Raw genomic sequence first — 26,114 nt, 5'->3', positions numbered from 1 at the left:
GCTTGCTATCATCTTTCCAAGTCTTAGTATTAGCATCTTTCACTGAAATCATTGATGGAATAAAAAAACCAACGCAATTCTCATTAGATGTAAAAGCTGTAAATGTTTACAGGTTTCAGTCCAGGACAAATCATCGAAAAATGGAAGGCATCAATAATTTGAATGTTTGGCTATTTATCATTGCCATAAATGATTACAAAATTTAGTGAAATTAATATAATATCAAAATCATTACTTTTTTTAATCGTCATTATTCAACAAAATCGGTTGGCTGCATTCTGATATAATGGAAATTGGTAAAAGAATTTTTTGGAAGCTCATTTTTTAAAACTAATTTTAAATAATCGTGGTTCAAAAAAATATAAATACCTATAAATAAATCCAGGTGCATTTTTTCCAAGTAAAAAAAAAGGAACTGCCAAAAAAATCTTAGTTTTTAAAAAAAAAAATTTGATAAAATATTCATAATGTGCATAAATGATTTAATAAAAAGATTTAATTGAAATAACAATGTTACTTCTGAATTTTTAAAATTATTTGCAGCAATCACCTAAAATTACGTTTGTTATTCTTTTTTGAATATATAATTCTTACAGAAGAAGTAATATTTTATTCTATCTTAAATAAAGAAAACAAAATAATGTAAAAGAGGAAAAATAAAAATAGATTTTTCATTTTTCAGCTTCTCGATGGTGCAATGATCATCAAATCCTGGACGTTTTACGGGATGTTTCGTCCTGCCTAACTGTCATTGCCTGTGGCAGCGTCATTTTGCTTCTGGATGGGCTCATAATCAAATACGCTGACGCCATCCTGGCATTTGCATCTATCATCGTCTTGCTGAGCACGACTTATCCTTTCGGTAAGAAGGCATTATTTTTCGAAAGACTAATGAAGCAGGATTACTTAGGTTTTTAAAGTATTTTAGTTTTAAAAAAATTAAAAAAAAAAAAACTTTATGATAAAAAATATGTATTGAAACAAATATATTTACTGTTCGAAAATTCAAACAAAGACCAGCAAATTTTAGCATAGAAAGATTAACATGCTAATGTTATTTAAAAATGAGCATTTAAAGAGTATGTTTTTTGCGATTTTCTTTGGTAATAAATGCGACTCATTCTTTAATGAAAAATGACGCTTTATTTCCCATATATTATTTGAGGTAACAAAAATGTAACAGAGTGTAAACAAAGAACAGTATATATAGACGCCATCAATGAACGTAGACAGCAAATCGTTAATTGAATATTATATTGCTCAACATTGGCCAGCAACTACATGTTTTAAGTCGCACTGCGAATTCAATTCCATTGAAAAGTTAGGTTCTTAATGTGAGCGCTTCGTCATATATAGTCTACCGAAAGGGCGAGATGGCATATGGAATTCTCCTGAAGAATCTTTAGATCTAGGTTCTTTGATATGGAGTAATAATTCCTGTATTTTCCAGAACCTTCAATTTTGTCCTTAGGGTAGCAAGTCATTAAATCATCATTCAGAATCCATGAAGAATTTCTATAAATATCTTTCCAACTGTGAGATTATTGTGGCATAAAAATGGTGTCACAAATTTATAGAAACTTTAAATGCAAAATTCTGCAGTATCCTAATGTTTCAGGGTATTATATTTATTTAAATAAAGTTAAAAGAATAACTTATTGTCTATTTTCCGATTCAGAAATTCTTGGCGCTTTTTTGCATGCACAATCGATTTGGATTTCACTTAAATACAAACAGAGGAGACGGGTTTTTTTTTATTATTATTAAATTGCATATAGAAACTTTACACAGTTTTAACTAAAACAAAACACCATCAATTGTATTATTAAAAAACAAAATAAATAAATAAACTTCCAAAAAAAGAATAGTGCGCCTAACAATAACACTAGAAACGTGATCTTGCTAGCAGACTAACAACCCTTTGCAGAGGAAAATCTTCCATAAATGATAGACACCGGATTCTGAAATGAAGTGGCAATAGACCAATTAATAGATAAATATCACACTAATAATAACGTGTGAATGAAATAAGATTTTCTTATTAAAGCCATAGGGATAATTTCTCCCTCAGTTTTTTCATATATTGATATAGTATCGAGCAATCTGCATTTAATTTCTAGTATTGTGGATAAACTCTAGCATGCATTTTCTATCTCATTCCATTGATAAAAACTTTAAAAATTTGATATCATACAAGAAATCTAATTTCTGTCTTTATTTTTTTTTCTCTTCTTTTTTAATAGGTAAAAAAATTTAATTCACTCGCTTCCTTTAAAATTCCTCTGAAAATGTATATAATAAACTCCTAATTACTTACACATATTCTGCAAAATGACCAAAGCGGGACACATCAACATAGATAGACATTTATTTGCAATAAGAGTTCTACGCATACAATCATGATTGTCTATCATTTTGGGATTAATAACAAAATATAATTCGCAAAGCAGAAAAATCCACACATTGCTAAATGAGAGTTTACAGCGTTACAATTTTTTTTATATATTGCCGCATTGGAAAGAAGCAGTCGACTCTTCATGACCGAATGGTCATAGCACTGGTCTCTTAATCAAGATATCCTAAGTTCGAATCCCGCTAGAGACAATGCGATTCACAGTCTGTGTAAATATTTAATTCCTTGATTTTATGTTTCCCTTTATTTCATGTTCCAGAAGATTCTGGACATTTCTTTAGTTTACCAGACAAGTGTTCTGGACTTTTCTTACTGTCTCCAGAAAAGTATTCTGGAACTTTCCCTGCTAGTATAAAAGCAGAAGATCTGTCATTCACTGTGTTCTGAGTTCTGACTTGAGTTAATAAATTGGTTTAGCTCTGCTTCTTGTGTGTGTCTTTGAGTAACCATTCTAAAGTAAATACGTGACAATATCAAGAACTGAAATAATGAACACGAGATAAGTCCTTCATATTTATAATTTATTTAATAACTTGTTTTTTCATTTACACTGATTCATAATTATTATTATCTTTTTTTTCCTAGTTCGAGAATCCGGATTAATTCTATTACAAAGCATTCCAAACCATATCGATGTGAATGGATTAACCAAAAGATTAACTGCAGAGGTAAAATTACAATTTCTCGATTATGAAATCTTCTAAAGATGTGAAAAATGTCTTTCTTTTTCAATTAATGATTTCATGAATGATTTTTATTAATATTAATTTTTATTTTGAGTGTATGTTCATTGGATTGCAGCTCAGTTCAGACTGATTGGTCACTAATCGTACCAGGCACTAGTGATACTTTTATTGGTGGAGCGTGTCACTGGGATGGGACTTACGTATTGTTAAAATACTAAATGTTGATTGTTGATACATTGATATTTGGAGGAGGTTTCCACAAAAAACTGTCTCTCAATTAATTAATAAAAAATTCTTCTGTTTCCAAATAAACAACAATTTATAATTGATGCATATTACATCACATTACATTACAATGCATGATGCACATTACAGATTCTTATTTTGTTCATATGTATATGCTTTAAAAATTATAAATCCTGTTCTTCTAATCAGGATCTTATAGTTAAATAAGCAAAGTAGTCATTTGCCTTGGGCTTCACAATTTTAAGGAGGCCTGAGCTCTCAAAATGTTATGCAACATTTTGAAAATTTTTTAAGTTTGTGTTTTCGTTTAATTACAACCGTGGTATTGATTTTTTTCGAATTAAAATCGGGTATGATTTAAATTAATTTTGTAACATTGTTCTTGTAATATTTTCTATTTAATTACCATTTATAAGCATTATGTTATGTTATTTTATTTCTCAAAAACTGTAGTGATTTATAACTTTAAAAAATGTCCGATCCTGTTATTGAATATGATTTTGATTGCTGTATGAAAAGGTTTGACATTTTAAAATTTTGTTTAAAGTTATTTTTAAATATTACTTAAGCATTTTTTTTACATAGCGATTTAATAAAATCAGCTTTTTAGAAAGTGATCAGCAATTGTAATTTCCGCTGTTTCAGTTTGTCAAAATTTGCTACTTAACATTTCTTATACAAATATTAAATTAAAATCAATTTAAAAAATATTTGATTTCGAAAATTTAGAGGGGAGAAGAAGTGCCGAGATTCGCATTAACTAAGGGTTCCTATACTGTTTAAACCGGCTCTGGTTTTGATACGAATATATATCCTGAAAAACTGAAAAGAAAATATTAACTATTGTAGCTTTCAAGGACTATTTATATGTATTATTTTGTGCTATTAAAAACTTTTTTTAATTTCAATTTATATTTATGATTCTTATTATTCTAAAAACGTTTTCTAATCATTATTTTTTACGAAAAACCATAAAGAAAATTTTACTTTACCACAAGTATTATAAATCTCTTTGTTATTATTTTTCTTAGCCTAATTTCAGTGAAATGTTTCTTTCAGTTTCCAGATCTGCTGAACGTGCACGACCTACACGTATGGAGGCTAACTACGTCAGAAGTGATAGCGACCGTTCACATCATTTTGTCTTCATCTGACATCTATCCGCGCATCGAAGGCAGATTGAATCAGTTTTTCTTGAGAGAAGGCATCAGTTCTGCTACTATACAGCCGGAATTCGCAAATGTATGTACAGACAAACAGAAATAAACTACCCTTTAATTTTTATGTACTTTCATATGCATCATTGCTGGTATGTTGCTAGATGATGCTATCTTTTCTAGTATACTTTCATTTAATGATGCATCATTGCTAGGTATGTTGCTAGATGATGCTATCTTTTCTAGTATACTTTCATTTAATGATGCATCTTTGCTGGTATGTTGCTAGATGATGCTATCTTTTCTAGTATACTTTCATTTAATGATGCATCATTGCTAGGTATGTTGCTAGATGATGCTATCTTTTCTAGTATACTTTCATTTAATGATGCATCTTTGCTAGGTATGTTGCTAGATGATGCTATCTTTTCTAGTATACTTTCATTTAATGATGCATCTTTGCTGGTATGTTGCTAGATGATGCTATCTTTTCTAGTATACTTTCATTTAATGATGCATCATTGCTAGGTATGTTGCTAGATGATGCTATCTTTTCTAGTATACTTTCATTTAATGATGCATCATTGCTAGGTATGTTGCTAGATGATGCTATCTTTTCTAGTATACTTTCATTTAATGATGCATCATTGCTAGGTATGTTGCTAGATGATGCTATCTTTTCTAGTATACTTTCATTTAATGATGGATCATTGCTGGTATGTTGCTAGATGATGCTATCTTTTCTAGTATACTTTCATTTAATGATGCATCATTGCTGGTATGTTGCTAGATGATGCTATCTTTTCTAGTATACTTTCATTTAATGATGGATCATTGCTAGGTATGTTGCTAGATGATGCTATCTTTTCTAGTATACTTTCATTTAATGATGCATCATTGCTGGTATGTTGCTAGATGATGCTATCTTTTCTAGTATACTTTCATTTAATGATGCATCATTGCTAGGTATGTTGCTAGATGATGCTATCTTTTCTAGTATACTTTCATTTAATGATGCATCTTTGCTGGTATGTTGCTAGATGATGCTATCTTTTCTAGTATACTTTCATTTAATGATGCATCATTGCTAGGTATGTTGCTAGATGATGCTATCTTTTCTAGTATACTTTCATTTAATGATGCATCATTGCTGGTATGTTGCTAGATGATGCTATCTTTTCTAGTATACTTTCATTTAATGATGCATCATTGCTAGGTATGTTGCTAGATGATGCTATCTTTTCTAGTATACTTTCATTTAATGATGCATCATTGCTAGGTATGTTGCTAGATGATGCTATCTTTTCTAGTATACTTTCATTTAATGATGCATCATTGCTGGTATGTTGCTAGATGATGCTATCTTTTCTAGTATACTTTCATTTAATGATGCATCATTGCTAGGTATGTTGCTAGATGATGCTATCTTTTCTAGTATACTTTCATTTAATGATGGATCATTGCTGGTATGTTGCTAGATGATGCTATCTTTTCTAGTATACTTTCATTTAATGATGCATCATTGCTAGGTATGTTGCTAGATGATGCTATCTTTTCTAGTATACTTTCATTTAATGATGCATCTTTGCTAGGTATGTTGCTAGATGATGCTATCTTTTCTAGTATACTTTCATTTAATGATGCATCATTGCTAGGTATGTTGCTAGATGATGCTATCTTTTCTAGTATACTTTCATTTAATGATGCATCTTTGCTAGGTATGTTGCTAGATGATGCTATCTTTTCTAGTATACTTTCATTTAATGATGCATCATTGCTAGGTATGTTGCTAGATGATGCTATCTTTTCTAGTATACTTTCATTTAATGATGCATCATTGCTAGGTATGTTGCTAGATGATGCTATCTTTTCTAGTATACTTTCATTTAATGATGCATCATTGCTAGGTATGTTGCTAGATGATGCTATCTTTTCTAGTATACTTTCATTTAATGATGCATCTTTGCTGGTATGTTGCTAGATGATGCTATCTTTTCTAGTATACTTTCATTTAATGATGCATCATTGCTAGGTATGTTGCTAGATGATGCTATCTTTTCTAGTATACTTTCATTTAATGATGCATCATTGCTAGGTATGTTGCTAGATGATGCTATCTTTTCTAGTATACTTTCATTTAATGATGCATCATTGCTAGGTATGTTGCTAGATGATGCTATCTTTTCTAGTATACTTTCATTTAATGATGGATCATTGCTGGTATGTTGCTAGATGATGCTATCTTTTCTAGTATACTTTCATTTAATGATGCATCATTGCTGGTATGTTGCTAGATGATGCTATCTTTTCTAGTATACTTTCATTTAATGATGCATCATTGCTAGGTATGTTGCTAGATGATGCTATCTTTTCTAGTATACTTTCATTTAATGATGCATCATTGCTGGTATGTTGCTAGATGATGCTATCTTTTCTAGTATACTTTCATTTAATGATGGATCATTGCTGGTATGTTGCTAGATGATGCTATCTTTTCTAGTATACTTTCATTTAATGATGGATCATTGCTGGTATGTTGCTAGATGATGCTATCTTTTCTAGTATACTTTCATTTAATGATGCATCATTGCTGGTATGTTGCTAGATGATGCTATCTTTTCTAGTATACTTTCATTTAATGATGGATCATTGCTAGGTCTGTTGCTAGATGATGCTATCTTTTCTAGTATACTTTCATTTAATGATGCATCATTGCTGGTATGTTGCTAGATGATGCTATCTTTTCTAGTATACTTTCATTTAATGATGCATCATTGCTAGGTATGTTGCTAGATGATGCTATCTTTTCTAGTATACTTTCATTTAATGATGCATCATTGCTAGGTATGTTGCTAGATGATGCTATCTTTTCTAGTATACTTTCATTTAATGATGCATCATTGCTAGGTATGTTGCTAGATGATGCTATCTTTTCTAGTATACTTTCATTTAATGATGCATCATTGCTAGGTATGTTGCTAGATGATGCTATCTTTTCTAGTATACTTTCATTTAATGATGCATCATTGCTAGGTATGTTGCTAGATGATGCTATCTTTTCTAGTATACTTTCATTTAATGATGCATCATTGCTAGGTATGTTGCTAGATGATGCTATCTTTTCTAGTATACTTTCATTTAATGATGCATCTTTGCTGGTATGTTGCTAGATGATGCTATCTTTTCTAGTATACTTTCATTTAATGATGCATCTTTGCTGGTATGTTGCTAGATGATGCTATCTTTTCTAGTATACTTTCATTTAATGATGCATCATTGCTAGGTATGTTGCTAGATGATGCTATCTTTTCTAGTATACTTTCATTTAATGATGCATCATTGCTGGTATGTTGCTAGATGATGCTATCTTTTCTAGTATACTTTCATTTAATGATGCATCATTGCTAGGTATGTTGCTAGATGATGCTATCTTTTCTAGTATACTTTCATTTAATGATGCATCTTTGCTGGTATGTTGCTAGATGATGCTATCTTTTCTAGTATACTTTCATATTATGATGCATCATTGCTGGTATGTTGCTAGATGATGCTATCTTTTCTAGTATACTTTCATATAATGATGCATCATTGCTGGTATGTTGCTAGATGATGCTATCTTTTCTAGTATACTTTCATTTAATGATGCATCATTGCTGGTATGTTGCTAGATGATGCTATCTTTTCTAGTATACTTTCATTTAATGATGCATCATTGCTAGGTATGTTGCTAGATGATGCTATCTTTTCTAGTATACTTTCATTTAATGATGCATCTTTGCTGGTATGTTGCTAGATGATGCTATCTTTTCTAGTATACTTTCATATTATGATGCATCATTGCTGGTATGTTGCTAGATGATGCTATCTTTTCTAGTATACTTTCATTTAATGATGCATCATTGCTGGTATGTTGCTAGATGATGCTATCTTTTCTAGTATACTTTCATTTAATGATGCATCATTGCTAGGTATGTTGCTAGATGATGCTATCTTTTCTAGTATACTTTCATTTAATGATGCATCTTTGCTGGTATGTTGCTAGATGATGCTATCTTTTCTAGTATACTTTCATATTATGATGCATCATTGCTGGTATGTTGCTAGATGATGCTATCTTTTCTAGTATACTTTCATATTATGATGCATCATTGCTGGTATGTTGCTAGATGATGCTATCTTTTCTAGTATACTTTCATTTAATGATGCATCATTGCTGGTATGTTGCTAGATGATGCTATCTTTTCTAGTATACTTTCATATTATGATGCATCATTGCTAGGTATGTTGCTAGATGATGCTATCTTTTCTAGTATACTTTCATTTAATGATGCATCTTTGCTGGTATGTTGCTAGATGATGCTATCTTTTCTAGTATACTTTCATATTATGATGCATCATTGCTGGTATGTTGCTAGATGATGCTATCTTTTCTAGTATACTTTCATATTATGATGCATCATTGCTAGGTATGTTGCTAGATGATGCTATCTTTTCTAGTATACTTTCATTTAATGATGCATCATTGCTGGTATGTTGCTAGATGATGCTATCTTTTCTAGTATACTTTCATTTAATGATGCATCATTGCTAGGTATGTTGCTAGATGATGCTATCTTTTCTAGTATACTTTCATTTAATGATGCATCTTTGCTGGTATGTTGCTAGATGATGCTATCTTTTCTAGTATACTTTCATATTATGATGCATCATTGCTAGGTATGTTGCTAGATGATGCTATCTTTTCTAGTATACTTTCATTTAATGATGCATCTTTGCTGGTATGTTGCTAGATGATGCTATCTTTTCTAGTATACTTTCATATTATGATGCATCATTGCTAGGTATGTTGCTAGATGATGCTATCTTTCCTAGTATACTTTCATTTAATGATGCATCATTGCTGGTATGTTTCTAGATGATGCTATCTTTTCTAGTATACTTTCATTTAATGATGCATCATTGCTGGTATGTTGCTAGATGATGCTATCTTTTCTAGTATACTTTCATTTAATGATGCATCATTGCTGGTATGTTGCTAGATGATGCTATCTTTTCTAGTATACTTTCATTTAATGATGCATCATTGCTGGTATGTTGCTAGATGATGCTATCTTTTCTAGTATACTTTCATTTAATGATGCATCATTGCTGGTATGTTGCTAGATAATGCTATCTTTTCTAGTATACTTTCATTTAATGATGCATCATTGCTGGTATGTTGCTAGATGATGCTATCTTTTCTAGTATACTTTCATTTAATGATGCATCATTGCTGGTATGTTGCTAGATGATGCTATCTTTTCTAGTATACTTTCATTTAATGATGCATCATTGCTGGTATGTTGCTAGATGATGCTATCTTTTCTAGTATACTTTCATTTAATGATGCATCTTTGCTGGTATGTTGCTAGATGATGCTATCTTTTCTAGTATACTTTCATATTATGATGCATCATTGCTAGGTATGTTGCTAGATGATGCTATCTTTTCTAGTATGCTTTCATTTAATGATGCATCATTGCTGGTATGTTCCTAGATGATGCTATCTTTTCTAGTATACTTTCATTTAATGATGCATCATTGCTGGTATGTTGCTAGATGATGCTATCTTTTCTAGTATACTTTCATTTAATGATGCATCATTGCTGGTATGTTGCTAGATGATGCTATCTTTTCTAGTATACTTTCATTTAATGATGCATCATTGCTGGTATGTTGCTAGATGATGCTATCTTTTCTAGTATACTTTCATTTAATGATGCATCATTGCTGGTATGTTGCTAGATGATGCTATCTTTTCTAGTATACTTTCATTTAATGATGCATCATTGCTGGTATGTTGCTAGATGATGCTATCTTTTCTAGTATACTTTCATTTAATGATGCATCATTGCTGGTATGTTGCTAGATGATGCTATCTTTTCTAATATACTTTCATTTAATGATGCATCATTGCTGGTATGTTGCTAGATGATGCTATCTTTTCTAGTATACTTTCATTTAATGATGCATCATTGCTGGTATGTTGCTAGATGATGCTATCTTTTCTAGTATACTTTCATTTAATGATGCATCATTGCTGGTATGTTGCTAGATGATGCTATCTTTTCTAGTATACTTTCATTTAATGATGCATCTTTGCTAGGTATGTTGCTAGATGATGCTATCTTTTCTAGTATACTTTCATTTAATGATTCATCATTGCTGGTATGTTGCTATCTTTTGATGCTATCTTTTCTAGTATACTTTCATTTAATGATGCATCATTGCTAGGTATGTTGCTAGATGATGCTATCTTTTCTAGTATACTTTCATTTAATGATGCATCATTGCTAGGTATGTTGCTAGATGATGCTATCTTTTCTAGTATACTTTCATTTAATGATGCATCTTTGCTGGTATGTTGCTAGATGATGCTATCTTTTCTAGTATACTTTCATTTAATGATGCATCATTGCTAGGTATGTTGCTAGATGATGCTATCTTTTCTAGTATACTTTCATTTAATGATGCATCTTTGCTGGTATGTTGCTAGATGATGCTATCTTTTCTAGTATACTTTCATTTAATGATGCATCATTGCTAGGTATGTTGCTAGATGATGCTATCTTTTCTAGTATACTTTCATTTAATGATGCATCATTGCTGGTATGTTGCTAGATGATGCTATCTTTTCTAGTATACTTTCATTTAATGATGCATCATTGCTAGGTATGTTGCTAGAAGATGCTATCTTTTCTAGTATACTTTCATTTAATAATGCATCAATGCTAGGTATGTTGCTAGATGATGCTATCTTTTCTAGTATACTTTCATTTAATGATGCATCATTGCTAGGTATGTTGCTAGATGATGCTATCTTTTCTAGTATACTTTCATATTATGATGCATCATTGCTGGTATGTTGCTAGATGATGCTATCTTTTCTAGTATACTTTCATTTAATGATGCATCATTGCTAGGTATGTTGCTAGATGATGCTATCTTTTCTAGTATACTTTCATTTAATGATGCATCATTGCTAGGTATGTTGCTAGATGATGCTATCTTTTCTAGTATACTTTCATTTAATGATGCATCATTGCTAGGTATGTTGCTAGATGATGCTATCTTTTCTAGTATACTTTCATTTAATGATGCATCATTGCTAGGTATGTTGCTAGATGATGCTATCTTTTCTAGTATACTTTCATTTAATGATGCATCATTGCTAGGTATGTTGCTAGATGATGCTATCTTTTCTAGTATACTTTCATTTAATGATGCATCATTGCTAGGTATGTTGCTAGATGATGCTATCTTTTCTAGTATACTTTCATTTAATGATGCATCATTGCTAGGTATGTTGCTAGATGATGCTATCTTTTCTAGTATACTTTCATTTAATGATGCATCATTGCTAGGTATGTTGCTAGATGATGCTATCTTTTCTAGTATACTTTCATTTAATGATGCATCTTTGCTGGTATGTTGCTAGATGATGCTATCTTTTCTAGTATACTTTCATTTAATGATGCATCATTGCTGGTATGTTGCTAGATGATGCTATCTTTTCTAGTATACTTTCATTTAATGATGCATCATTGCTGGTATGTTGCTAGATGATGCTATCTTTTCTAGTATACTTTCTTTTAATGATGCATCTTTGCTAGGTATGTTGCTAGATGATGCTATCTTTTCTAGTATACTTTCATTTAATGATGCATCATTGCTGGTATGTTGCTAGATGATTCTATCTTTTCTAGTATACTTTCATTTAATGATGCATCATTGCTGGTATGTTGCTAGATGATGCTATCTTTTCTAGTATACTTTCATTTAATGATTCATCATTGCTGGTATGTTGCTATCTTTTGATGCTATCTTTTCTAGTATACTTTCATTTAATGATGCATCATTGCTAGGTATGTTGCTAGATGATGCTATCTTTTCTAGTATACTTTCATTTAATGATGCATCATTGCTAGGTATGTTGCTAGATGATGCTATCTTTTCTAGTATACTTTCATTTAATGATGCATCTTTGCTGGTATGTTGCTAGATGATGCTATCTTTTCTAGTATACTTTCATTTAATGATGCATCATTGCTAGGTATGTTGCTAGATGATGCTATCTTTTCTAGTATACTTTCATTTAATGATGCATCTTTGCTGGTATGTTGCTAGATGATGCTATCTTTTCTAGTATACTTTCATTTAATGATGCATCATTGCTAGGTATGTTGCTAGATGATGCTATCTTTTCTAGTATACTTTCATTTAATGATGCATCATTGCTGGTATGTTGCTAGATGATGCTATCTTTTCTAGTATACTTTCATTTAATGATGCATCATTGCTAGGTATGTTGCTAGATGATGCTATCTTTTCTAGTATACTTTCATTTAATAATGCATCAATGCTAGGTATGTTGCTAGATGATGCTATCTTTTCTAGTATACTTTCATTTAATGATGCATCATTGCTAGGTATGTTGCTAGATGATGCTATCTTTTCTAGTATACTTTCATATTATGATGCATCATTGCTGGTATGTTGCTAGATGATGCTATCTTTTCTAGTATACTTTCATTTAATGATGCATCATTGCTAGGTATGTTGCTAGATGATGCTATCTTTTCTAGTATACTTTCATTTAATGATGCATCATTGCTAGGTATGTTGCTAGATGATGCTATCTTTTCTAGTATACTTTCATTTAATGATGCATCATTGCTAGGTATGTTGCTAGATGATGCTATCTTTTCTAGTATACTTTCATTTAATGATGCATCATTGCTAGGTATGTTGCTAGATGATGCTATCTTTTCTAGTATACTTTCATTTAATGATGCATCATTGCTAGGTATGTTGCTAGATGATGCTATCTTTTCTAGTATACTTTCATTTAATGATGCATCATTGCTAGGTATGTTGCTAGATGATGCTATCTTTTCTAGTATACTTTCATTTAATGATGCATCATTGCTAGGTATGTTGCTAGATGATGCTATCTTTTCTAGTATACTTTCATTTAATGATGCATCTTTGCTGGTATGTTGCTAGATGATGCTATCTTTTCTAGTATACTTTCATTTAATGATGCATCATTGCTAGGTATGTTGCTAGATGATGCTATCTTTTCTAGTATACTTTCATTTAATGATGCATCTTTGCTGGTATGTTGCTAGATGATGCTATCTTTTCTAGTATACTTTCATTTAATGATGCATCATTGCTAGGTATGTTGCTAGATGATGCTATCTTTTCTAGTATACTTTCATTTAATAATGCATCAATGCTAGGTATGTTGCTAGATGATGCTATCTTTTCTAGTATACTTTCATTTAATGATGCATCATTGCTAGGTATGTTGCTAGATGATGCTATCTTTTCTAGTATACTTTCATATTATGATGCATCATTGCTGGTATGTTGCTAGATGATGCTATCTTTTCTAGTATACTTTCATTTAATGATGCATCATTGCTAGGTATGTTGCTAGATGATGCTATCTTTTCTAGTATACTTTCATTTAATGATGCATCATTGCTAGGTATGTTGCTAGATGATGCTATCTTTTCTAGTATACTTTCATTTAATGATGCATCATTGCTAGGTATGTTGCTAGATGATGCTATCTTTTCTAGTATACTTTCATTTAATGATGCATCATTGCTAGGTATGTTGCTAGATGATGCTATCTTTTCTAGTATACTTTCATTTAATGATGCATCATTGCTAGGTATGTTGCTAGATGATGCTATCTTTTCTAGTATACTTTCATTTAATGATGCATCATTGCTAGGTATGTTGCTAGATGATGCTATCTTTTCTAGTATACTTTCATTTAATGATGCATCATTGCTAGGTATGTTGCTAGATGATGCTATCTTTTCTAGTATACTTTCATTTAATGATGCATCTTTGCTGGTATGTTGCTAGATGATGCTATCTTTTCTAGTATACTTTCATTTAATGATGCATCATTGCTAGGTATGTTGCTAGATGATGCTATCTTTTCTAGTATACTTTCATTTAATGATGCATCTTTGCTGGTATGTTGCTAGATGATGCTATCTTTTCTAGTATACTTTCATTTAATCATGCATCATTGCTAGGTATGTTGCTAGATGATGCTATCTTTTCTAGTATACTTTCATTTAATGATGCATCATTGCTAGGTATGTTGCTAGATGATGCTATCTTTTCTAGTATACTTTCATTTAATGATGCATCTTTGCTGGTATGTTGCTAGATGATGCTATCTTTTCTAGTATACTTTCATTTAATGATGCATCATTGCTAGGTATGTTGCTAGATGATGCTATCTTTTCTAGTATACTTTCATTTAATGATGCATCTTTGCTGGTATGTTGCTAGATGATGCTATCTTTTCTAGTATACTTTCATTTAATGATGCATCATTGCTAGGTATGTTGCTAGATGATGCTATCTTTTCTAGTATACTTTCATTTAATGATGCATCTTTGCTGGTATGTTGCTAGATGATGCTATCTTTTCTAGTATACTTTCATTTAATGATGCATCATTGCTAGGTATGTTGCTAGATGATGCTATCTTTTCTAGTATACTTTCATTTAATGATGCATCTTTGCTGGTATGTTGCTAGATGATGCTATCTTTTCTAGTATACTTTCATTTAATGATGCATCATTGCTAGGTATGTTGCTAGATGATGCTATCTTTTCTAGTATACTTTCATTTAATGATGCATCTTTGCTGGTATGTTGCTAGATGATGCTATCTTTTCTAGTATACTTTCATTTAATGATGCATCATTGCTGGTATGTTGCTAGATGATGCTATCTTTTCTAGTATACTTTCATTTAATGATGCATCATTGCTGGTATGTTGCTAGATGATGCTATCTTTTCTAGTATACTTTCATTTAATGATGCATCATTGCTAGGTATGTTGCTAGATGATGCTATCTTTTCTAGTATACTTTCATTTAATGATGCATCTTTGCTGGTATGTTGCTAGATGATGCTATCTTTTCTAGTATACTTTCATTTAATGATGCATCATTGCTAGGTATGTTGCTAGATGATGCTATCTTTTCTAGTATACTTTCATTTAATGATGCATCATTGCTGGTATGTTGCTAGATGATGCTATCTTTTCTAGTATACTTTCATTTAATGATGCATCATTGCTAGGTATGTTGCTAGATGATGCTATCTTTTCTAGTATACTTTCATTTAATAATGCATCAATGCTAGGTATGTTGCTAGATGATGCTATCTTTTCTAGTATACTTTCATTTAATGATGCATCATTGCTAGGTATGTTGCTAGATGATGCTATCTTTTCTAGTATACTTTCATATTATGATGCATCATTGCTGGTATGTTGCTAGATGATGCTATCTTTTCTAGTATACTTTCATTTAATGATGCATCATTGCTAGGTATGTTGCTAGATGATGCTATCTTTTCTAGTATACTTTCATTTAATGATGCATCATTGCTAGGTATGTTGCTAGATGATGCTATCTTTTCTAGTATACTTTCATTTAATGATGCATCATTGCTAGGTATGTTGCTAGATGATGCTATCTTTTCTAGTATACTTTCATTTAATGATGCATCATTGCTAGGTATGTTGCTAGATGATGCTATCTTTTCTAGTATACTTTCATTTAATGATGCATCATTGCTAGGTATGTTGCTAGATGATGCTATCTTTTCTAGTATACTTTCATTTAATGATGCATCATTGCTAGGTATGTTGCTAGATGATGCTATCTTTTCTAGTATACTTTCATTTAATGATGCATCATTGCTAGGTATGTTGCTAGATGATGCTATCTTTTCTAGTATACTTTCATTTAATGATGCATCTTTGCTGGTATGTTGCTAGATGATGCTATCTTTTCTAGTATACTTTCATTTAATGATGCATCATTGCTAGGTATGTTGCTAGATGATGCTATCTTTTCTAGTATACTTTCATTTAATGATGCATCTTTGCTGGTATGTTGCTAGATGATGCTATCTTTTCTAGTATACTTTCATTTAATGATGCATCATTGCTAGGTATGTTGCTAGATGATGCTATCTTTTCTAGTATACTTTCATTTAATAATGCATCAATGCTAGGTATGTTGCTAGATGATGCTATCTTTTCTAGTATACTTTCATTTAATGATGCATCATTGCTAGGTATGTTGCTAGATGATGCTATCTTTTCTAGTATACTTTCATATTATGATGCATCATTGCTGGTATGTTGCTAGATGATGCTATCTTTTCTAGTATACTTTCATTTAATGATGCATCATTGCTAGGTATGTTGCTAGATGATGCTATCTTTTCTAGTATACTTTCATTTAATGATGCATCATTGCTAGGTATGTTGCTAGATGATGCTATCTTTTCTAGTATACTTTCATTTAATGATGCATCATTGCTAGGTATGTTGCTAGATGATGCTATCTTTTCTAGTATACTTTCATTTAATGATGCATCATTGCTAGGTATGTTGCTAGATGATGCTATCTTTTCTAGTATACTTTCATTTAATGATGCATCATTGCTAGGTATGTTGCTAGATGATGCTATCTTTTCTAGTATACTTTCATTTAATGATGCATCATTGCTAGGTATGTTGCTAGATGATGCTATCTTTTCTAGTATACTTTCATTTAATGATGCATCATTGCTAGGTATGTTGCTAGATGATGCTATCTTTTCTAGTATACTTTCATTTAATGATGCATCTTTGCTGGTATGTTGCTAGATGATGCTATCTTTTCTAGTATACTTTCATTTAATGATGCATCATTGCTAGGTATGTTGCTAGATGATGCTATCTTTTCTAGTATACTTTCATTTAATGATGCATCTTTGCTGGTATGTTGCTAGATGATGCTATCTTTTCTAGTATACTTTCATTTAATCATGCATCATTGCTAGGTATGTTGCTAGATGATGCTATCTTTTCTAGTATACTTTCATTTAATGATGCATCATTGCTAGGTATGTTGCTAGATGATGCTATCTTTTCTAGTATACTTTCATTTAATGATGCATCTTTGCTGGTATGTTGCTAGATGATGCTATCTTTTCTAGTATACTTTCATTTAATGATGCATCATTGCTAGGTATGTTGCTAGATGATGCTATCTTTTCTAGTATACTTTCATTTAATGATGCATCTTTGCTGGTATGTTGCTAGATGATGCTATCTTTTCTAGTATACTTTCATTTAATGATGCATCATTGCTAGGTATGTTGCTAGATGATGCTATCTTTTCTAGTATACTTTCATTTAATGATGCATCTTTGCTGGTATGTTGCTAGATGATGCTATCTTTTCTAGTATACTTTCATTTAATGATGCATCATTGCTAGGTATGTTGCTAGATGATGCTATCTTTTCTAGTATACTTTCATTTAATGATGCATCTTTGCTGGTATGTTGCTAGATGATGCTATCTTTTCTAGTATACTTTCATTTAATGATGCATCATTGCTAGGTATGTTGCTAGATGATGCTATCTTTTCTAGTATACTTTCATTTAATGATGCATCTTTGCTGGTATGTTGCTAGATGATGCTATCTTTTCTAGTATACTTTCATTTAATGATGCATCATTGCTGGTATGTTGCTAGATGATGCTATCTTTTCTAGTATACTTTCATTTAATGATGCATCATTGCTGGTATGTTGCTAGATGATGCTATCTTTTCTAGTATACTTTCATTTAATGATGCATCATTGCTAGGTATGTTGCTAGATGATGCTATCTTTTCTAGTATACTTTCATTTAATGATGCATCTTTGCTGGTATGTTGCTAGATGATGCTATCTTTTCTAGTATACTTTCATATAATGATGCATTTCTAGTATACTATAGCACACGTTCATATAGCGATGTATAATTTCATATTTTGATCCATTTCTTGCATAATTTTATATTATGATTCATTTTTAGTACAATTTCACTTTAAGATACATTTTTAGTATACAGTACACGCTCGAGTATCCGGTTAACGGCTATCCGCCTTCTGTAATATCATTTTCTTTTATCGTAGTTAAATGAGGAAGCGTACGGCGTTGCATTGGCAACATTGTTTATGTTTCCTGCATTTAAGTTAGGCATTATAGAATTGATGTTAAAATGTGAACAGTTTATAACCATTAACTCACTTTCTCTCAAATTCTCGAAACGTGCAGTACAGTTTATAAACATATGTAAACTACCAGCATAGAATCTTTTATTTTAACTCAAACATTGCTGGCATGATTCACCGAGCCGCGTTCCCATTCCACGAGGCTTGAAATAAATGAAGGACTTTGTACTCAATAATGAGTAAGAAAATACTTATTATAATTTGGTATAAATATAAAATTTAGTAATTAACTTATTATATTTTGGTGTAAAAATTTTGTCGTCTGGTATTGATGGGCAAAGAAATGAGTCCATTGAACTCCTGGCGTTTTTGTTATCCGGCCTGCCCTTCCGCCACATTAGGCCGGATATTCGGGGAGTGTAGTGTACTTTCATATTATATTTCTAATTCACTTTTCTTATATGCTTATTTGATTCCATATAAATCATTTTTTATAATTTCATATTCGTAATTCCATTAAATTGTCTGAATTTAAACTATTAAGCTAAGTTGAAAGCGCTATTGAAATCTTGAATATCCGATACTTTAACTTCATTCCTCTAATTATGATGCTAACTACACTGACTAATATTAAATAGAATCCTTCCTCCTTAGCTTTCAAAAATGAATGAGAATATTAGTTACTTCAGGGCGACGATGTGACCTATTGTTGGAAGTTAGACTGAAAAATATATTTTTTAAATTGTCAAAATTTAGTAGAAATTTGTACAGCTATTATATTGATATCATTAATTTTTTTTAAATTTTAAAAAGGTTTAAAATTCACTTTTGTGCAATGATATTTTTTTTACTTATACGCTTCTTAAATGGTTTGCAGACACTGCAAACCATTTTATATATTCTATGGCTAGTTAGCAAGTTTAATTTTTAAATCTATTTTCTTTCATTATGCTAAAATATAATTCATCTAAGTTGTTTGACCTGATTAGATTAATGCTATTAATATGATTGGCAAATAGTGAATCGGTAAAAAAAGCGGCTAGAAAATTTATATCTTTTATAAAAGCCGTTATTTTAATATGTTGAGGAGTAATTTAATTCCCACGAATAGATAAATCAACAAACATTTGATAGTTGGCTGCCTGTATGCATTTGATAGTTGTTTTGAATCATCGTCAGCAATTTATGAATAGCCTCTAAAATAAGGCATATTTTCTTTGCATCGTTTACAATTTTCCTTTTTATTTTGTATTCCTTTATTTTGACTTCCTTTTATTTTGTATATACTAACGCACTGTCACAATTGTCACTGACGACCGGTTGGTTTTTTTAAAACCTTACTTTTATCATCAAGCGAAATAAAAAGAACTGGAAATTTCATTCTTTTGTGACGATAAATTATCTACGTAAAATGTATGCATCACACGTCTTACTTTCTTTTTATATGAAAACATATTTTTACGATCCAGTCTGAGTAATAATAATAGAATTTTTTTTAAGAAATTTCAAAACATTTCACAGAATACAAAAACATGAACGATTTTACGTTTGCACTTGTACGAGAATTGTATAAGTTTTATGTTCGTATAATATTTTACTTAGCAATAATTAGCAAACAATAGCACAGTTTTAATATACTATGTTTCTAAAATGAGCAAAACTATTCATGTTTTTGACTGGCGTTGTATTGTTATATAAAAGAAATCTTTATAAATAAAAATGTGAAGCCCATAAATAGTTTGTAAACTAATAAAAATCCCTATTATTATACATATTTTCAAATTTTACTGATAAATATTTTGAAGCATCAATTTTGAAACTGTAAAAATATTAAAAATAATTCGATATAATAATATTTTTATCAGTTTAAAAATTATTCATTTATGTTTATACAAGAATATTTCGTCTTAAATACCGAGTGCAATGTTCGTCTTAAATCCTATTGTATATAAATATGTTGTATACATTTCTAATTATTTTATTTGTTTTCATCTGAGTTCTACTCGAAAAGTTTAAATGGATTCTTTCATTATTCTTAAAAAATTATGAGTTTTATCTTTATAAGAAAAATATTTCTGTACTTTTTAAAAAATCATCAGGCGTATTTCAAAAAATTATTGATTTAAAAATCGTTTGGAACCATTAATATCTCATTTTAATTAAAAATGAAGTAGCAGACGATAAGAAAACTTAGTGTATTATAATATTTTACAGAAACATTTTTGTGTATTATTAATATACTAGCCGCCTTTGGCGACCAGCCGGTTCGCCAATCTTAATGTTCGTTAAAATTTTAATAATTAAATATTTTATGCAATTCCAACTTTAATAGATTCTTCAGCAAAACATTTTAAAACTTCAAATTTTGATAGTCATATAATTCACTCATAATATTATAAAGGCCTTCAGTCATAACGTGATATGTATCTCTCTCATTTTCTGTTACCCCTCGTAGAATTTATGCTTTAAATTAAAGTGTAAATGATTCATCTGCAATTAACATAATAATATTTTTTACTGAAACAAAGCATTTTTTTTAATAATATGATTACTGATAATAGAGTCACTGAGCGTTTAAACTTTATGGGCACTAAAGAATATCTTTCTTAATTTATGTAATATCTCAAGAATTTGTCAACAAAAATTTCTCAGATTCATCATGAACAGATCGATTAATGAACAATGTTTCATTTGAAATGCATTAAACACTAAGAAAATAAAATGAATCGTTTAAAATAATCGGTCTAAAACAGGTTTAAAAAAACTACTTAAAAAACGATGTATTTAAAACTATAAGCATATACAAAAAAATATATAACTAACATAAATACAATTTAATTACAAAAGCATGCAACTAACCTAAAAATAATTTAAATCATTGAAAACAGATTTAAAAAAACTACTTAAAAAACGATATACTTAAAACTATAAGCATATACAAAAATATATATAACTAACATAAATATAATTTAATTACAAAAGCATGCAACTAACCTAAAAATAATTTAAATCATTGAAAACAGGTTTAAAAAAAACTACTTAAAAAACGATGTACATAAAACTATAAGCATATACAAAAAATATATAACTAACATAAATACAATTTACTTACAAAAGCATGTAACTTACCTAAAAATAATTTAAATCGTCTGTTGAAAGTGGTTGTCATGACAACAATCAGAACAATGCGCATGCGTGAATTTTCTTCGGAAACTTCTTTTCCCTTTCCAGCTGTGTTGCCATAGAAACCGGCGCACAGCTGTTTACACGTTTATGTTTATCTATTCAGATTTTATAATATCTAATCAGAGTAACGGTGAATATCAGTGTGTTCGTGTTCGTCAATAAATGTTAATTTTTTTTAATAACATGATTAACGAAAACAGAGACACTGAGCATTTAAACCTTATGGGAACTAAAAAATATCTTTCTTAATTTATGTAATATCTCAAGAATTTGTCGACCAATCGGTTCGCCAATCTTAATGCTCGTTAAAATTTTTATATTTAAATATTTTATGCAATTCCTACTTTAATAGCTTCTTCATCAAAATATTTTAAAACTTCAAATTTTGATAGTCATATAATTCACTCATAATATTATAAAGGCCTTCAGTCATAACGTAATATGTATCTCTCTAATTTTCTGTTAGCACCCGTAGAATTTATGTTTTAAATTAAAGTGGAAAGAATTAATCTGCAATTAATATAATAATATTTTTTACTGAAACAAAGAATTTTTTTATAATCTGATTAATGAAAATAGAGTCACTCAGCGTTTAAACTTTATGGGCACTAAAGAATATCCTTTTCAATTTACGTATTATCTCAAGAATTTGTCAACAAAATTTTCTCAGATTCATCATGAGCAGATCGATTCATTAACAATGTTTACTTTTAAATGCATCAAACACTAAGAAAATGAAACGAATCGTTTAAAATAGACGGTTTAAAACAGGTTTAAAAAAAACTACTTAAAAAACGATGCACTTAAAACTATAAGCATATACAAAAAATATATAACTAATATAAATACATTTTAATTACAAAAACATGCAACGAACCTAAAAAAAAATTTAAATCCAGTCCGCATCGGTTGATAATAATTCGTCAACACAATGCGGAATTGAGAACACAAAGCGCATGCGTGAATTTTCAACGCCAGTTACGTAACGCAAATGCGTGATTTTTTTTCTACGCCAGTTGGGGTAACGCTATGCGGATTAGAAATTTGTAATTTCCTTTATTCTGTTTTATTTTTATTCAAAAGTTCTTCAGAATGAATCTGAAGGATCGATTCATTAACAATGTTTAATTTTAAATGCATCAAACATTAAGAAAATAAACAGAATCGCTTGAAATAATCCGCCGAAAAATACTAACCCTAGCCTCATTACTGTTGGGAGAAAAAAACCCCGGAAGCCTTACTCATTGGCGGTGGCGAAAATGGAAGATTTTTTTGGCGGAAAAGTTGGCGGTGGGGAAAATGGAAGATTTTTTTGGCGGGAAAGTTAGTTTTTAATTAATAATTAAAATTCTAATTAAAATTTCAAAAAAAGGGACCCCAGGTGCACATTCCCGACCTCTAAGGTATACATGTACCAAATTTGATAGCTGTATGTCAAATGACCTGGCCTGTAGAGCGCCAACACACACACACACACACACACATTGAGCTTTATTATAAGTATAGATATAGATATAGATATAGATATAGATTTAAGCTCTTTAAAAAATACTTACGCATATTTATATCCATTCAGCCATTTTATCGAGTGTTAATATTTTAATATTAATTATGTCTGATTATATTTAATTCGTTTATATTAATATTTTAATATTAATTATATATGATTATGTTAAATTCATTTATATTTACATTTTATTTAAAAGCATCACGAAGTTTATTTTGAACAGCCGTGTTTTTAAAAAATTTTGTGTTTCGTAATAAAGTAAAGAAAACCTAATATGCAATTTGGACGCCATTTTTAATAGCTAATTTAATTTAGGAATAGAGAGACGGACACGAATATATGTTCACTTCTTGCTTCAGCATCTCTGACTGGATTGTTACTGTACGCATCACATAGTGGCTTTGCTTTCAGTGAGCATGTGCATTCTTCAACATATTCTTTTTGAAATCTTTCTATAACTCCTCCTTTTGAATAAAACAGCTGAATTAAATGGAAGCTAAAGATGAATGGATATAGAAATTGTACTTAGTTGTTTCTATTATAGAGTTTAAAATATATTATATCTATTATAGATAACTGCCTGGTTATCTAACAAAATTATTTTATCCAATTAATTAATTCTATCACATTGCCAAAATTTTCTTTGCTCCCATTTCTTCAAAAGAAATGAAAAAAAAAAAACATATCATTGTCGAATGTGTGGATTTGACGAATTCAGAAGTATGGAAAAAAGTTTGCAAAAGATGCATTGAAAAAAAATTTTCAAGCATTTCTATGTTTGCTTTACTCATTGATTAGTTTCATAATTTCAGTTTTATTTTCTTACAGGGCTCATGGTCAGAAAAATCAAAACAGGAATGCATTCTTCAGTGTTCTGTGAACAACAACTGCGGTGCTTTTACCTGTTGCGGACCTATTAGCGATAAGTCCAAGCAAAACAGCACAAGATGTCGCATTTCATCAGCTCGCAAAATTAATGATCAAAAGGTGGAACCACTTGCACTGGACAATAATATTCCCGAACAAAATATGGTTCCCCAATATGATTTCAATCAATTAAACACTGCCACAGAAACGACGCTATGAACATGACATCCTTGTGAAAACTAAGTCAACGTTTATTACTATTTGCTCAACATGGCGTGTTTATGAAACAAACCAATGTCAGTTCTAGCCTATGTAATGAGTGTGTGTATGTGTCTGTTTCATTGAATTTTTTTTTTTTTTTTTGCATGTTATTGAAAAATTTATTTTGATTCTGAAAATGTTGATTATGAATGCAATAATAGTTTTATAAAATGTTCAATGTAAAGTCAGTTTAGATACTATTGCATTTTCATGCAGCTATGAGACATAACATATTGAATCATAGTCATACTCAACATAATGGTCTCTTTTTATGTTTTTGTATTTTTATATTGATTGCTCAAGTGTGGATGATATTCTATTTTGTAAATAAATTTTATATATATATATATATATTTTCTATAAAAGAAAAGGGTCTTTGAGTATTCTTTTATGTGTGTGTGTGTGTGTGTGTGTGTGTGTGTGTGTGTGTGTGTGTGTGTGTGTGGCAAAAATAATAAAGATTGAGGAAAACTAAAGAATACCGTACCAGTTTTTCATTAATATCGGTCAAATCTTGCCAATCATTAAAAATTCACCAGAAATTTTGAGGTTGCTCAAAATGTCACGTTTACCATATTTATGTATGTTTACCAAGTTTGGCGAATTGTCGCCTTTGAAAAGATCAAGTTTTTGGCGATAATACCGCGCTTTTTGATCTAGCTGAAAATGGTAGATAATGAAAGGCCTGCTTAAACTGTAGATCATACTCTCTACAGAAATCGTACAGTAAAATACCGATGTCTCGAACACTCGTGTGTATTTCTTCTGCATTTATAAACAAAAGCAGGTGAAAATCTGACAGGATTGTGATATCTAGCAATTAATTTTTTTGCCCATTCTTTTGACAGATTTTTCCATTGCAATGCTTTATATGTTCCTTTCATGCAATATAGAATTTTATTTCATCTGGTAAAATGCAGATTAATCTATAATTAATTTGAAAAATAAAATTTTTTACATTCAATATAGATACCAGATTTTAAAAAATCATTTGTTGTGCTTTATTTCAAGTAATAGTAAATGTATAGTTTTTATTGTACTGGCCATTGTATTATTGTATTGTACTGAAATTTTGTGACTACAGGCGTATTTTGTATCAAATTTTTGTTCCAATTAAATTGGAAAAAACATATCTAAAACGCAAATTCGATTTTCGGACACTTTTAACCTCATGGCAGATAATAATCGCCAAAAAAACTCGCCAAGGCTCGCACAATAGTTTCAGTAAAAAACTAAATTCAAGGAAAATTAATACTTCGTTAACTATTGTATCCAATTCGTTCTCCGGTACAACACTTTTATTAGAAAATATACAATAAAGTTTTAGGGAGACTACTTCCGTTGGTTTCATGAATGATCAAAGTTGATGGAATTTTCTTCTATCGCTATCTTTCGATTACAGTTAATAGAGATATATTTTGACTTATTTGTTCTTTTCTTGAAACATCATAGAGGCAATCGAATAAAATGGTGTATTTGTAAGGTGACCATTCGTATTGATTTTACCAGTACAGTACTGGTTTTCAGGGCATAAGTCCTGGTTAGTCATTAAACATAACCAGTACACGAAAAGTACTGATTTTAGATTAGAAAAAATTAAAACAAAAAAAGTAATAAAATAAAAATAATAAAATTAGTACTGGCAACCCTGATAATTCCATGTGATATCGTCAGGTGTCGCATGAGCAGGATCGCCACGACGTCATACAA

At 30.4% G+C, this 26,114-nt stretch overlaps 1 protein-coding gene across 3 annotated transcripts in view; it reads left to right on the top strand.

Annotated features, from left to right (window-relative positions):
- Positions 1 to 24,755, top strand: part of LOC129971384 (proton-coupled zinc antiporter SLC30A1-like) — an 81,587-nt gene extending 56,832 nt beyond the window's left edge. For all 3 annotated transcript variants that reach the window (XM_056085101.1, XM_056085100.1, XM_056085099.1), the window contains exons 5-8: positions 683 to 862; positions 2,999 to 3,081; positions 4,405 to 4,587; positions 24,105 to 24,755. In XM_056085101.1, coding sequence (XP_055941076.1) covers positions 683 to 862; positions 2,999 to 3,081; positions 4,405 to 4,587; positions 24,105 to 24,362 — 704 coding nt within the window. In that variant the 3' untranslated portion in view covers positions 24,363 to 24,755. The remainder of the gene's footprint in view (positions 1 to 682; positions 863 to 2,998; positions 3,082 to 4,404; positions 4,588 to 24,104) is intronic.
- Positions 24,756 to 26,114: the final 1,359 nt, after the last annotated feature.

Source organism: Argiope bruennichi, chromosome 6 (assembly GCF_947563725.1).
Source record: "Argiope bruennichi chromosome 6, qqArgBrue1.1, whole genome shotgun sequence".
In the NCBI taxonomy this organism is placed as follows: Eukaryota; Metazoa; Arthropoda; class Arachnida; order Araneae; family Araneidae; genus Argiope; species Argiope bruennichi.
This window is presented reverse-complemented; position numbering and strand designations above follow the sequence as displayed.